The 16,217-nt window shown below is 42.8% G+C and overlaps 2 protein-coding genes across 3 annotated transcripts in view; both read right to left on the bottom strand.

Moving 5' to 3' along the window:
* Positions 1 to 4,414, bottom strand: part of ttc28 (tetratricopeptide repeat domain 28) — a 120,208-nt gene extending 115,794 nt beyond the window's left edge. Inside the window, exon 1 of the mRNA XM_083983931.1 lies at positions 4,285 to 4,414. Within this exon, the coding sequence (XP_083840057.1) occupies positions 4,285 to 4,314 (30 nt within the window). The 5' untranslated portion in view covers positions 4,315 to 4,414. The remainder of the gene's footprint in view (positions 1 to 4,284) is intronic.
* A 2,889-nt stretch (positions 4,415 to 7,303) lies between these two features.
* pla2g3 (phospholipase A2 group III) lies at positions 7,304 to 15,996 on the bottom strand. 2 transcript variants are annotated; one of them, XM_083983271.1, is made up of 7 exons: positions 15,725 to 15,996; positions 13,251 to 13,383; positions 12,583 to 12,717; positions 11,542 to 11,765; positions 11,329 to 11,461; positions 9,112 to 9,222; positions 7,304 to 8,658 (listed from the first exon to the last, which is right to left on the bottom strand). In XM_083983271.1, the coding sequence occupies exons 1-7, from the start codon at positions 15,951 to 15,953 to the stop codon at positions 8,424 to 8,426; spliced, it is 1,200 nt and encodes a 399-aa protein (XP_083839397.1). In that variant the 5' UTR covers positions 15,954 to 15,996; the 3' UTR covers positions 7,304 to 8,423. The 2 variants fall into 2 exon arrangements, with proteins under 2 accessions (XP_083839397.1, XP_083839398.1); XM_083983272.1 differs by lacking the exons at positions 7,304 to 8,658; positions 9,112 to 9,222 and adding an exon at positions 10,503 to 11,064 and having other exon boundaries at positions 11,329 to 11,765.
* Positions 15,997 to 16,217: the final 221 nt, after the last annotated feature.

The raw sequence follows: 16,217 nt of genomic DNA, 5'->3' as shown, positions 1-16,217 counted from the left end.
GCACCGCAGCAGTTGTAGCGACAACAACAAAACAACACAGTGGAGCTGCTGCAGTCACCAAACACCAAACAGTTCTTCATGATCTTCCTTTCTTTAACTCGAATGCGACTAAAGCTGCACCGTGCACACACACACACACACACACACACACACACTGACATTAAAGGCCCCATGTTGTGCACTTTTCTCTGGGTTTATTTCCCTAACAAGATGTATCAGTGGTTTTGAGTACCTGTGATCTGCTTCATATGGTTTCTACTGCCCCTTTCTGTTGCCTCTTTCTGGAGCTCTAGCAGCCACAGGTCATTTGGCCAATCAGAAGAGAGAATGAGAACCTCTCCTCTGATTGGCTGACTGTTTTTGAGTGGCATGTGGTCGGGCCAATCACAGGCAAGTAACTGAAACCTAAGCAGCATTCATACAAATTGAAAAAAAACAGCTGGTCATGGTGGGCGGAGTTACCTTGTGTGTGACATCACAGAAAGCAGGAAGTGCTATCTGCTCGTCTTAAAGAGACAGTTCCTACAAATGGGCGGTGTGTGTTTCTCCGTTTATGACCAGTTTGATGCAGGGGGCAATACGTCTATCTATATACAGGGTTTCCCGCAGCGCTTTCCTGTTAAGGCGGCCGCCTTAACAACAATGAGCTGCCGCCTAAACTAACGTCTTAAAAAAAATTAAAATGTAGCGATATTCGCCGCCGCCGTTCATCGGACGAGCGCCTTCATTCATCTCCGCATCCTCTCACACACATACACACCACAGAGAAGCGCGCATGCATACCAGCAGCGTGCGTGGTGAAAGTGAAACTTAATACGGCACGCCGAACCCCCCCCGACGATCGATCTATCCGCTCGCGCACCCCCCCCCCCCACCCCCCCCCCGCCAACAGGACAGACACCACCTTAACTAACACATTTTCTGGGGGAAACACTGATATACATCTATATCATCTATATACGTGGCCCAGAGACCTCCCCAAGCACCAAAAAATAACCTAAATCACATTTTTCATGCCATGGGGCCTTTAAACCAACAACTCTCACGTGTCACAGCCGCAACACAAAACACACAACAACACAAAACACACAACAACACAAAACACACAACAACGACGGTCAAACGCTGTCTCTCCACTAGAGGCTGACATTTTATCAGGATTCCCGCGGGACACGGGATTCCCGCGGGATTCCCGTGATTCGGGAGTCAATTTATTTTGAATCACGTGATCGGGACGTGACGGGAAAAAATGTAAACGGGAGTGAACGGGACCGGGAGTCAAAGCGCGACATTCAAAGAAGCACAAGCCAGGCAGTGCTAGGGATGGTGCGCTCAAAACGGTCCAAAAGTTTTAAGTGTGTGGACTGATGCACACTTCACACCCTCTGTCCTGGCTCCGTAGCGGTGTACCTAAATCAACATAGCGGTAGGGAAACGTTTTCGGCCAGTCAGACTGACTCAGAGGAGTCAGCTGATGCGGGCGCAGCGTAATCTCCACCTCGCATTAAACAGCTGGTGCACACTGCACACCCTCAGTGATCACTGTCGTGGCTACGTAGCGGTGTGTAACATGTGTAAATCAATACACCGGTAGGTAATTAAACGTTTTCGGCCAGTCAGACTGACTCAGAGGAGTCAGCTGATGCGGCGGCGGCGTAATCTCCACCTCGCATTAAACAGGTGATGCACACAAGCAAAAAAGAAAGAAAGAAAAAGAGAGAGAGGGAGAGAGAAAGGACGAGGAGGGCGTTCATTATCGCTCATTGAAATAAAAAAACAAGACGGTAGATGTGGTGTCAATCTACCGTCTTGTTTTGTCTGTCATTCAGCCTGCAGTGCGCTGAGAGAGAGAGAGGGGAGGGGGGGATCTATGATGACTGTGTTCATAGAAAAAATCGGGAACAGGCCGGGTTCGGGAGTGATTTATTCGGGATTTGAACGGGACAGGATTTTTTTTTGACTTTGTCACGGGACCGGGACGGGACGGGAATTTTTTTGCGGGAGCGGGACGGGACGGGATTGAAAAAACACTCCCGTGTCAGCCTCTACTCTCCACCTGTTCAGTGTAGAGCAGCGCCCCCTACCGTGGCCCACCGGTACTGACATCAACAGAAACATAAATAAACACATAAACATAAACAGAGAAAATGTCCAAGTCCATCCCAGTCTCCAGTCCCAGTCGCCATAGTAACCACGTGTCTGGATATTTACATTATTCCTGCTCAGCTACAAAGAGAAAAGATGATTGGATGTAAAATCTAAACCAGATTTAATGTGAACAAAGTTTGGATTGAACAGAAGAACAGAAGTCTCCTCCCACTGTTGTCATGGTGACGCCAAGTCGTTACCATGGTTACACAAGCAGAGACTTTAGTACAACTATTTGAATTATTATTATTATCTGGAACTTATTGAATCACGTCACAGAAACCAGAGTGAGACAGACACACAACGTCCAGCTGGACCGAGACCAGTTCAACTACACAACTACACAAATACACAACTACACAACTACACAACCTTCTACACAACAGACACACAACCAGTTAACTAAGTTTGTAGTCGACACAAAGAGAGAAACACAATGAACAAAGACACTGAACCTGAACCTGGGGCTCTGATTGGTTGTTGCATCTGTCTGTGGAGAGGGTTATTCATGGTGCTACACACACACACACACACTCGTGCAGTCGACAGCGCTGCGTCACTCAGGACGTTTCACTGACACTTTGTTATCACACGTGTCACAGCTGCTTCAACACAACAACACACACAGAGAGAAACACACACACACACACAGATTATAAATAAATAAACTTCAGGGTGTGTGAACAGGAGTTTGTACAGGAAAGAGTTAGGAACACACACACACACACACACACAGACACACACACACACACCTACTCTCTCTCACACACACACTCTTACACAAAACCACACACACACCTACACACACTTCCCCTGTCTTACTACTCAGCCTGTTCCAGGTCAAAGGGAGAACATTCCTGGAGAACACACACACACACACATACACACACACACACACACACACACACACACACACACACACACACACACACACACACACACACACACACACACACAGGAAGGAAACTGTCCCTGAACATGAACCTTTGTTCTTTATTAGTGATGTCAGCTGATTGTTATTATTATTATAACACACTGAGATATGTACAGATATAGCCTCTATATATAATGTATATATATATATATATATATAATAATAATATAATGACTATGTTAGGGTTAGGACTATGTGTTAGACCGTTAGAGTGATGGAGATCTGTGTATCAGCTTCATGTTACAGGATTTTAAGGAGCAATGTTGAGATTCTACACAACTGAAAGAATCATAGATGATATGATGATGATCAGTTACTGTAGAATAATTCATCTGATTAGTTTCAGTTTTATGTAGGCGGCACGGTGGCACAGTGGTTAGCACTGTTGCCTCACAGCAAGAAGGTCCTGGGTTCGAATCCCCGGCCCAGGTCCTCTCTGTGTGGAGTTTGCATGTTCTCCCCGTGTCTGCGTGGGTTTCCTCCGGGTGCTCCGGTTTCCCCCACCACTAAAAACATGTCAGCTAGGTTAATCCTCTATTTATCTGTCTGTCTGTCTATCTAAAGTAAATAGAATAACTTTACCCATTCATTGTCTCACACCATTTTGTTGAACTCTTCTACTCATGATACATTTTTATTATTTAGTGTTTGTGACTCATGTAAACTAGTTTGGATGTTGTTGAAAGATAAACTTCCACTTAAACTTAGACTTAGACTTAAACTTAGACTTAGATATGTTATTGTCATTGTCATAATAAGACAGTTGTAGATAAGCAGCTGGTTTAGAGCAGCAGCTCAACACTGAACTAGAACAAACTGAACAAACTGATGAACAAACTGATTCACTCTGTTTCTGCTCTAATGAAACAACAACAACAACAACAAGCTCTAAACTATAAATCATCTCTGGTCTCTGAGTTAAACCTTTAAGTTCTGTTCAACCAGGCACACACACACACACACACACACACACACACACACACACACACACACACACACACACACACACACCAGTAGTCTAAATAAATCCAGCAGCAGGATGGAAACTCCTGATGCGCCCTGTGTGTGTGTGTGTGTGTGTGTGTGTGTGTGTGTGTGTGTGTGTGTGTGTGTGTGTGTGTGTGTGTGTGTGTGTGTGTGTGTGTGTGTGTGTGTGTGTGTGTGTGTGTGTGTGTGTGTGTGTGTGTGTGTGTCGGCCTCACCTTCTCTCTCTTCGCTCGCTGCTTTTCCATCTCGGTCCTTAAATTAAATCCAAACTTTCATCCCGAAGCTGCTGCTGCTGCTGCTGGGAAGAGAAGCTCCGGACCGGAAAACACACATCCACATCCACATCCAGAACCAGAACAACACGAACCCCGAAGTCCGAACTCCACCGAACTTCACCTCCGCTGCTTTAACAACTCCTCTCCGCTGGGTTAGAGGGTTAAACTCCTTTAACAACTCCTCTAGGTTTAGAGGGTTAGAGGTTTAAACTCCTCTATCCGCGGACCCGCTTCTCTCCTCGGGGGAAGTGAAGCCGCGGTGACTGCGCCATGATGTTCCTAGTTCCCAGGTCCCAGTTCAGTTCCCAGTCGGTCCGCTCCTCAGCGGAAGGTTTGGTCCCGGTCGGTGGGAGGAGAGGAGGGAGGCGGGGATCCGGTCTAGATCCGGTCCGAATCCGGTCTGCAGCTCCACGGCTGCAAGGCTGCAGCAGCAACAAGGCTGAGAGGCTTCAGAGAGGCAGCAGAGAGGTAGAGGCTGGGTTAAGGCTGCAGCTTCAGCTTCAGCTGCAGCTTCAGTTACAGCGGTGACATCACAGAGGAGTAGAGTTACAGTACTGACAGATATTCATTCCATCTGACCAGGCCGCTGCTTCAGAGGGTTGGTATCCCTACTTTTCATTCTTTTTCTTGAGACTGTGCTTTTTTTTAATTTTTTTTTTATCTTTTTAATGCTCCTGACACTCCTGCACTTTATTTGAGTTTTTAATAGTAGTTCTCGTCAGTACTTTTTATCTACCATATTTATATGTATCTGTGTGTATGTGAGAACTGTGCGAGGAATGTCAAATGTACTGGTTTTTTATCTGTTTTGCGTACTTATGTATTGCAGTTACTTGCGGCACATGACTGTCCCTGCAGGGACAATAAAGTTGTATTGATTGACTGATTGGCATAACACTAAATACCTTCACTTTACTTCATCAGGGTTTAACTCTGGTTCAAAACACACTCACACATGCAAAAAAGAAATAAAGGAGAATAATGACTATATGTGTGGCATTTATAGAATTTCTAGGTAAATGTGAGTTGACATAAATTGTGCATGAGGTGTTCTGCCACAGTATTATAGATGATATGATCTATTACTATAAAATAATTTATCTGATTAGTTTCAGTTTTATTTATCATTAGTTCAACAGCAGCAGCTGGTGATGATAAACCTCTAACATCAGGGTTTTAACCTGTTTCTTCCTTTTACACCGTTTTTATGAACTTTATGCTCTGTGGGATTCATTTCTTTCTATCTATCTATCTATCTATCTATCTATCTATCTATCTATCTATCTATCTATCTATCTATCTATCTATCTATCTATCTATCTATCATTCTATCGTTCTATCGTTCTATCTATATCGTTCTATCTATCTATCTATCTATCTATCGTTCTATCTATCTATCTATCTATCTATCGTTCTATCGTTCTATCGTTCTATCTATATCGTTCTATCTATCTATCTATCTATCTATCTATCTATCTATCTATCTATCTATCTATCTATCGTTCTATCTATCTATCTATCTATCTATCTATCGTTCTATCTATCTATCTATCTATCTATCTATCTATCTATCTATCTATCGTTCTATCGTTCTATCGTTCTATCTATATCGTTCTATCTATCTATCTATCTATCTATCTATCTATCTATCTATCTATCGTTCTATCTATCTATCTATCTATCTATCTATCTATCGTTCTATCTATCTATCTATCTATCTATCTATCGTTCTATCTATCTATCTATCTATCTATCTATCTATCTATCTATCTATCTATCTATCTATCTATCTATCTAAACTGAAGTAAATAGAATAACTTTACCCATTCACCGTCTCACACCATTTTATTAAACTCTTCTACTCATGATACATTTTTATTTGAATGTATTTTGTGTTTGTGACTCATGTAAAGTAGTTTGGATGTTGTTGAAAGATAAACTTAGATTTAGATATTTTATTGTCATTGTCATAATAACACAGTTATAAATAACAGATATTCATTCCATCTGGCCAGAACAACACTAAATACCTTCACTTTACTTTATCAGGGTTGAACTCTGGTTAAAAACACACTCACACATGCAAAAAAAGGAAAAGAAAAGAAAGGAGAATAAAGACTGTGTGTGGCATTTATAGAATTTCTAGGTAAATGTGAGTTGACATATAAATTGTACATGAGATGTTGTGGTGTTCTGCCACTAGGTGTCGCTGTGACATAATAACTTGTTATAACCACAATGGTTTTATTTAGTTATTGCTGGTTTGACCGGTTTGAACTGTAGACAAAGGAAAACTTTATTTTTATTTTTTATTACTACACATAAACAAACATATACAATGGACAGACAATAAACACACAAAAATATATACATATACCTATATTATACATAGATAGGGGTATTAGAAAATCATATAGTTGTTTATAATCATAATATTCCATGGTTTTATAACTTTTCTGTCTTTCATAGCTGCTTGTGATCCTGCCGAAAAAACACTTCTAAACACCTGCTGCTGGCCAAGTTTATATCCATGAAACCCTCTAAGGTGTCATACTGTTACTTAAAGTATATTTTACTGAACATTTATCTCTTTTGAATAGTTAGTGAAGCGTTTCCTCACGGTTGAGTCACTTTTATAGATTGAGAGTTTGATCCAGCTGCAGCCAGAAGACAGTTCACTCATCTCAGCTCATCTTAGACTGGGAACCAGCTCCTTCCAGAGATAACAAGAACCACGATGAGCACCTGAACACATCACCTGCTCACAGCTCTCTGGTTTGAAACAGTTGGAGAAATGTAAATCTTGTGGTTTTGTGCCTCCACCCAGGGAATGGTTCAGCCCCAAACCTCAGGAAAACTGGATCAGTACATTCACTGAATGTAAAGGTGCATTTACCTTTATGCTAAGCTAAGATATATCCACCGTTGACTCTAGATTCATAGAGTTGAAACAACAAACTATTCCTTTAAATTTAATCAGTCAGACATCATAAAACAAACAGTTCACAGTGTGTCTTATGTACAGATATTTACATATTTCATAGGCCCTTTTCCATTCCACTGCTATTAGCATCAACTCCTACAGTCATTTACAGTACAGTACAAATATTTACAGGTACAATGAGTGCAGAAACATCATTTAAGACAAACTGAGGTTGGGATCAACACAAAGAAACATTTAAAATATACATTTCACTTTATATTTAACCTTTAACTGTTGGTCCAAAGTGTCCTCCAGTAGTTTTGACAAGGTCAAAGCCTAAAGACATCCATTAGAATAACAACCGTCAGAAATAACAAGTGTCCTCAGCGGTTCAGTAGAGGAGTTGGTGCCGACTGGGATGGAGCTGCATCAAACTACGCCACAGTCGTTCCCATGGAGACGTCTTGATATGAAAATCACAGGTGAAACTGATGGAGCAGGTGAATGTGCAGTAGTGTCGTTACAGGAAGACTCACATAGAGTTAAAGTAATAATGAGTAACACTGTGTTTTTGTTGCTTTAACGCTGCGCTCAAGAAAACTCAACACAACTCAACTTCCGCCAGAATAAACTGAACCCGACGGACTGGAACAAAGTTTGCATTCAAAGTGCTTCATGTAGCTATAAGGCATTAAAACATCACACACACATAAAAAGAAGCAGCATTTTAAAATAATGAAACAGATCATTTAACATCAAAGAGAAATACCAACAGGAATTACTATAACCGTAAGTAAATATTGTATGTTTCATAACATTTTAATGTATTTTGGTGTTAAAGTGCATTTTAATCGTTGTTCTACCGTAGATGTGTGGGTCTGCACGGGTGCAGATGGTTGTTGGATGTCAGAATTCATTCAATTGCACTTTGTTCAAGTAGGAGGTTGGGAAAACCAAAAGTTCGGAGTTCCCTTGAACGCAGCATAACACACCAAACGGTTTATTAGACTTTCTGACAAGTCTGTAGGTTGTTGCTCAGGTGCAGGTGAAACTGAGCTTCACTTTGTCACAATATTAATACAATATAGTAGGATGTTTAATGAGAGGCAGATAACTCTTTACACCATGATGTGTTGTGTTTCACTAGTTCCTCTTCCTACACGTGGACTGTGGTTCTGGTTCTGGTTCTGGTTGTGGTTCTGGTTCTGGTCCGGCTCAGCTTCACACACAGTCTGTGCAGCTTCACCGCTCCGTCTTTCCTCTTGGCTCTGCTGTTGTTGGACGTCCTGAGCTTCAGCGTGACGGCCTGAAGGTGGCGCTGCTGCTCCTCTTCCTCTTCCTCACCACCAGCACCATGAGGAAGAGCTGCCTTCACCAGAACGGCCGAGCAGCTGTGGACAAAGAGGACTTTAGCAAACAGCTCTTTAGCACATAGCACTTTAACTAGCACTGTAGCTCTTTATAACTTCTCAGTAATCTTCTGGTCCCCTTACCCACTCTTCTAACCGTCTTTGGTCAGTTAACTGCTGGTTTATGTATGTCGGTCATATATGTTTTGTGTAAGATGTCAAGGTGTTTTGTTGTCCTAGTCCTGCCTCTTGTACTTTTTATCGTCATTGTTTTTATGTCTAACATCAACCTGCCAATGGGACTGGGGATGGAAATTAGCCACTTGGCTACAATCCACAGATTTACATGTCAATGTCCATCAATATGTACTGTTCCCATTTTTACAAGAATAAATAAATCTGAAATCTGAAATGTTATATAACAGTGATGATGGCAGTGTTGGTTTAAAGGCTGTTGGTGTGAATGCATGTGTGTGTCTGTGTTGGTTTACTGACTTTGTGCCGGTTGTGCAGTCCAGTGGCAGGAAGCAGGACTCAGACACATATCCCATCAGGAGAGTCTGGACTTCGCTCAGTCGAGTCTGTTTGACCAGAGTCTGGAATAATCTGGAAGGACAGCGGAGAAACAAAACAAACATGAGACAACGACGGACGGACGACGACGTGCCAAAAAAAAACACCAAACACAGCAGATCTTATGTCCAAGGACGTCACATCTACCCAGAGGACCGCTAACAGAGTGACAGTGTGTGTGTGTGTGTGTGTGTGTGTGTGTCTGTGTGTGTGTGTGTGTGTGTTGGCCCACTTCAGAGTTATGAAACACTGTCATACGTGCACACACACAGAAACAGAGGTGAGCGCTCCACTATCACAAGGTTCTGCAAACAAGACAAGACACATTCACGTGATGCATTATGTAATGCCATGGGTGTGGTAGTGGGGGGAAAAGGGCCCGAGTAAGGAGAGGGCCAATGAAAATCCTGAAATTATTCTTTTTTTGTGTGATGTGTTTATTTCGAATGAATTGGGCCCTCCAATTAATTGGTGTCGTAATTTATTTCAAATATATTGATAACATCAACTGAGAGAATGGAGGCGCAAAATGGTTTAGTCGGCCCAAAGACAGCGGCCAGCGACAAGTGTAACGTCAGTGAGCCCAGACTGAATGACCTGGAGGCTAGCTGTCATCACTGCAGCCCAAAAAACATAAATCGGGGTATCAGAAAAAGAAGGAGCATAAAGAAAGAGAAAGAAGGCAGAATTAGGGGAAGCAACTGTTAAAGGGATAGTTCAACATTTAGTCATATTGGCCCATCACCATAATCCCTATAGTCATAGCAGTAGGTTCGTTACCTTTAATTGTCGGTGCAAGTGTGGCAAGGTGAAGAGGGGATTGAACCCACACCTCCCGGGTAAGAGTCATGCGCGCTTGCCAGTCACCCAAAGGGACATCCCCTTGGCCAAGTAGCCAGGGCACATGATCAATTGGAGGCATAGTGACAGGACCACCACTGTCACATCTCTCCCCCTCTTTTCACAAGCACGTCCTCGTGCTTCCGCGCAGGCTGCCACACATTAGGAATCCATGGACCCCCCCCTAGTGCTACATGGATCCTGCCAACAACGCCAGAATGTGGCAAGAAGAGTGAAGAGGGCCCGGGCGGGGATTGAACCCACACCTCCGGGTAAGAGTCATGCGTGCTTGCCAGTCACCCAAAGGGACGATGTGACAGTTGACAGGTCCTGTCACTATGCCTCCAATTGATCATGCGCCCAGGCTACTTGGCCAAGGGGATGTCCCTTTGGGTGACTGGTGAGCGCGCGTGACTCTTACCCGGGAGATGTGGGTTCAATCCCTGCCTGGGCCCTCTTCACCTTGCCACACAAGCTATTTTTAGAACGGCGGAGCAGAGCCGTGAGCTGCTCAGAGCTACGCTACGGAGGCTCATTATGGGATTTCTTGGTTTCCCTCATCAAACTCATCAAATACACAATCCAACAACTCCACAACGCTCTGGTGGACAAGTTGTGAGCTGCACATTCACCACGCTATGAGATAATAACACAACGTTACCAGACAGAGTTGTTTTAGAGGGAAATACAAAGCCAGTAGCCTATAGTGCCGAAAAGAGACTGGTTGCCAAAAAAAGACCCACTCCCCAGACGGGAACACACATCAGAGGCTTTGTATAAATTTACCTCGAAAACAACTCTGCGTTTCGTGCACTGGCATGGATAGGGGCCCACTGACATTAAGAGTGTAAAGGACCCAGAATTTGGTGCTACTTCCCTGTGAAGACAAGCTTTAATCCTCCAGACTGGACATGTTTAGAAATCAAATCCAGTCTGATAGTGGTGTATGAACCAGCAGCTGTAGATCTACAGATATGTAGATCTGTAGATCTGTAGATCTATAGATCTATATATCTATAGTAGATGTGTATCTACCTTCTGGTGCAGTTGCAGTGGATCTATAGATGTCTAGATCTATAGATCTGTAGATCTGTAGATGTGTATCTACCTTCTGGTGCAGTTGCAGTGGAACAGCAGCTGTAGATCTGTAGATGTGTAGATCTATAGATCTGTATATCTATAGTAGATGTATATCTACCTTCTGGTGCAGTTGCAGTGGATCTGTAGATCTATAGATGCGTAGATGTGTAGATGTGTAGATCTATAGATAGATCTGTAGATGTGTAGATGTGTCTCTACCTTCTGGTGCAGTTGCAGTGGTAGATGGTCCTGAGCTCCGGGTTGTGGAGGCCGAAGCGTGTCTGCTGGGGGAGGATCTTACTGCTGCAGCGGTCCAGAGGTTTGTAGACGCTGCAGGAACGCTGCTGCATCTCTGTAGAGGGGGGGGGGGAGGATAAATCACTGTTGTGTGGAAGAAGACAGAGACTGAGGTGTGTGTGTTGTGTCCAGTACCTGTGGTGCTGCTGGGGGGGGCGGGGGGGGAGCTGGTCAGAGGGGGGGAGCTGGTCAGGGGCGTTGGGACAGTCGAAGCAGCAGCTGTGATGGAGAAGGAGGCGTTGGTGACGGAGCCGTTACCGTCGGCGACGGAGCCGTTCACATCGGTCACGTTGCCGTCTGACTCGTACAGAGTGGGGGGATAAACCTCGGCATACAGAGCCAGTTTAGTCTCTTTACACCTGGGGAGACAAGGCAAGGCATCTTTATTTATGTAGCGCATCTCATACCAAGGCAACTCAATGTGCTCAAAACTTTTAAAAAGAACAGCATAAAACAGAATAAAACAAACACTAAAACAGGGTTAAAAGCAAGAGCAAATAAAAGTAAAATAAAAGATAACACCCCCCAAACTGTTCAGACAGATGAACGGTTCAGTGTTACAGAGTCTGAAGTCAAGCTGCTTCTCTCTGAACATGGACGAGTTCACGTCGGAGCAAAACTAACAGTTTATCAACGTAAATATCCAAAACATTGGAGTCTAGGAGTGTTTCAGATCGAGACATAAAGCACAGTAATAATGATAATTTAAATATTTGTTGCTGTTATTAAAGTGGTCTAAAGCTTCTTTATAAAGTGAGTTTGGGGTGATGTCAGGCTGTTACTGTGACGCTGTCAGGTTCAACTTTATCACTGTCACTTTGTTTCCAAGTGTCACGGTTTAATTCATGTGTTTTCATCCTCGTATAGAAAGTTAAAACATTTTGATACAGTTGTATTGTTGTTGTTATTGATATATAAGCAGCTTGGGATCAATAAAGTATATCTATCTATCTAGTAGCCTTAACGCTGGATTAAAATGTATTCTAGTATTTTTTGGGGGGCGATTTCCCGGCATTCCCAGAAGGAAGACTCTTTTGTCCCAGGAATTGAAAAGAAGCTAATTTCAGCTACTCTAACCGATGTATACAATCTAATAGGGCATTGTAGCAGCATCAGAGTTTGTGTTTTATCTAAACCAGAGATGTAAACCAGCACCAACAGGTTTGTGTGACTCACATCCCAAACCAGTTCCTCTGGAAACACTGCAGCCTGTGGGAGAACTGGAAGCAGTGCATCTTCAGCAGGTTGAAGAAGGTGTAGCCGACCACGTCAGCGATGGAGTCGTTGGCTTCCCTCAGACAGCGATGGAACCTGCAACGACACAACGACGTTAGAGAACAACACCACAACACTACAACACTACAACACCAGCCCATCAGGCAGCAGCTCCAGTAGAGATGTATGCATGCACTGCATTTGTCTTATTTTTCTATATTGCAATTTATCTCTGTAAGTATGTGTGTGAATGACACTTCTATAACTGCTGCTACTGTCTCCAATGTCTTGGTGCATCACATTCTGGATCGATCCATTTAGACTTTAGGCACTTTACCTTTAAACTTGCACTTGCCCTTTAGAAACTGGCCCTTTATACCAGGCACTTTACAGATCACATGCACTTTATGTCTAGGTATGAATGTGTATATGATTGTGAACCACTGTATAATTCTTGTGTATTTCTGTCTGTTTGTGTGTTACCTGCCAAGGGACTACGGATGCAAATTAGCAAGTTGCTAACTCTGACGCATTTACATTTGTGCACACGTACGGATGTTCATTAATGTGTATTGTCCCTTTTAAATAAATAAATAAATAAAGTAAATAAAAATAAAATGTTCCTCCACCTGTTGTCACAGTCGCAGTGCGACATGGTGAAGATGTTGCTGTTGAAGACGCCAAACTCGGAGTGGAAGGACAGGATGGTGTGTTGACACTGGTCGTGTTCCCGGCAGCAGCTGTCGGTGTCGGAGAAAACTCCTGAAACACACAAGTCCACAGTGTCACAACAACACAACAACAACACAACAACCTGATCAGACTGTATTCCTGTTGGAGGAGAAAGTAGAACTTGAAGTAGTACTTCTTTGAACCTCTAAAACTTCAGCATACTTTCTCCCACAGACTTCATTTGACTTTTAAACTGTAGACAAACTTTCAATGTATTCCTGTATGACTCAGCTTATTGATATCTTCAACAGTTTCAGATATTTGGCAGTTTTAAAATCATTAAAAATCTTGACAAAATCCAACTTTATAATGGGTGTGTATTGCGTCTAACGAGCAGAGCTTAGAGTGGTGACATCATCGTTAGAGTGAGAGAGAGTGAAAAAACAATCTAGAGTTTTTCTGGCTAAACTGTCACCACGGCCACAAATTAAACTCTAGACACGTGATTTTCTCCACGTTTGTAGCCACACTTGTCTTCTTGCTAAAAATCTGGTCAAAAACGCAAAGACACTTAGAGAATCATTTTAAATATGTTTTAAATGCAGCCAGGGAGCTCTCTGCTCCCATTTACACTAGCAGATGGTTCTCCAGTTTGTAACTCGCTGTAAATGGCATTATACTTTGTTTAAATTCACATAAAATAGTCACACTTTGCAAAGAAGCCCTCTATTTGTACTTCTTGCTGTTTTATCTACTATTCTGCTAAGCTTTCAGCTATCATTAAATGATCTCACATTCATCAAAGTCCCAACCTCTGTTTCCACAGAAGTGTTGCCATAGTCCAGTGGTTAAGGCGGCTGCTTGCCAACCACAAGGTCACTGGTTTGAATTGAAAGTGTGTCAGCCTCTGTGAACTTTAACTAATACCACTTGGCTTATTTTCAAATTTCACATGAGCAAACTTGATAAAGCATATACGCCCCCCCCCCCCTTTTCTCTTTACCTCTTTCTATCTTAGTTTGTGTTAACATGTTTCTTGTTTATACCACTGCAAGATTGATTTGCACTGGAACTTAAAAAACCAACATCGCAGCAGAGAAAAGCAAAGCTCTTGAATATGCACAGGCTTAAAGCTCTTGAATGATTTGTATCCATCATTTCTTGTCCTGCGCTGCCCACTATGGGACTTCACTGGCAGAATTCACCTCCCCTCCCCCCGCCTTCAATTGGTTACAGGTGTTCGTTATCTCATTGATTATTTGTACCACATCATCACATTACAATGAATGACAACAGTCTTGATAAGTGTGTGCTCTCTGTGGCCGAGTGGCAGAGTAAAGGTTTAGTGATCATGAGATCATGGGTTTGATTCCTACCTCAGTCATTTCACATCATTGCTTGACTTTTCATTCCAACTATTCAGCTGTCATTGGACAGTCTTTGATTCCTCGTAGTATAAAGCTCATTGTAATTCAGGTCCTCTGTGGCCATATGGTTAGTTTGTCAGGTTACCACTCATCACGTTGTGGGTTCAATTCCTGACTTAGACATGTTTCTTGCATGTTATTCCGCATGTCTTTGTCAATTTATTCTGCTAATTCAGCATGGTTCAGCAATGGCTTTCAGCATTCACACGCATTTCCTTCAGAAAATACAAATTCTAGTTCACTCTATGATTCCATTGGAGTAAAACCAAGGCAAGGTGTCGTATCTGCCATAAAACGGTCAAAATTGGTCAGAAAGACAAACTACAGGGGCAGTGCGTGGCGCAGTGGTTAAGGTGGCCGCCCCATGTAGAGGCTACAGTCCTCACCGCAGGTGGCCGGGGTTCGAATCCTGCGTCGGGCAGACCTTTCCTGCATGTCATTTCCCCCTCTCTGCCTCCCCCTTTCCTGTCTATCTCTACTATGTGCAATCAAATAATGGCAAAAAGCCAAAAAAAATATTTAAAAAAAAGAAAGACAAACTACAAAATACATTTAATTCAGTCCACCTTTATCTAATCAATTCTAGACTTGGTAGTTATTCATCATTTGATGCTTAAATCTGACAATGAAAAGCACAAAAAGCTGTTTTTCTCAGTTTGGCATTTTTACAGATACTGCACTTTGCCTTTAGGGCAGATTTAGTGTCTGATTTAAACTCCACACGATGATAAATTCACTTTATGAGAGAATTAACTTCTGTGCAATTTCTTAATCTAAATTTTGTGTTTATTTATTCATGATATCTATTCACTGTATTATTCACTGTATTTGTATTATTGCACTTATTGTAACGGTATTCAGTATCTTTTATCCTTCTTCAGCCTGACCAGGGACAAAGACGTCTTGTTTGCATCACATTTTTCATTCTTTGTGGTGATGTTGTGTATGTATCGTCCCTGTTAAATAAACATTAAAATAAATAAATAAAATAAAGTTGAACTGACCCAGATCGGCGTAAGACGGAGCTTTGTTCCCCGAGCCGCACCACAGAGTCCCGGGCACGATGAAGCCGCGCTTCACCCGAGTCCTGACCTCTGACCTCTCATCAGGACCCTGGACGCCCCGCTCCGGGAGGGGGGAGGGGGGGGAGGATGAAGATGAAGATGAAGATGAAGATGATGTTAATAAACAGACAACAAGAAGAAGCAGAGGAAGAGGAGCGGTGTGCGTCATGGTGGATGAATGAAAGAAGCTTCACGTGCAGCTGAAAACACTCTGACAGGTCGACTGAGTCAGACTGTCGTTTAAATGGAGGAGGAGGAGGAGGGTGTGTGTGTGTGTGTCTTTGTGTGTGTCTTTGTGTGGGTGTGTGTGTGTGTGAACCTAAAATAAACGCAACACACACCCTCCTCTCTCTCTCTCTCTCTCCCTCTGGCAGTGACCATGACATTGATCCACACACACACACACACACACACACACACACACACACATGCA

The sequence above is a fragment of the Trachurus trachurus genome (genome assembly GCF_905171665.1).
Source record: "Trachurus trachurus genome assembly, chromosome: 12".
Lineage (NCBI taxonomy): Eukaryota > Metazoa > Chordata > Actinopteri > Carangiformes > Carangidae > Trachurus > Trachurus trachurus.
This window is presented reverse-complemented; position numbering and strand designations above follow the sequence as displayed.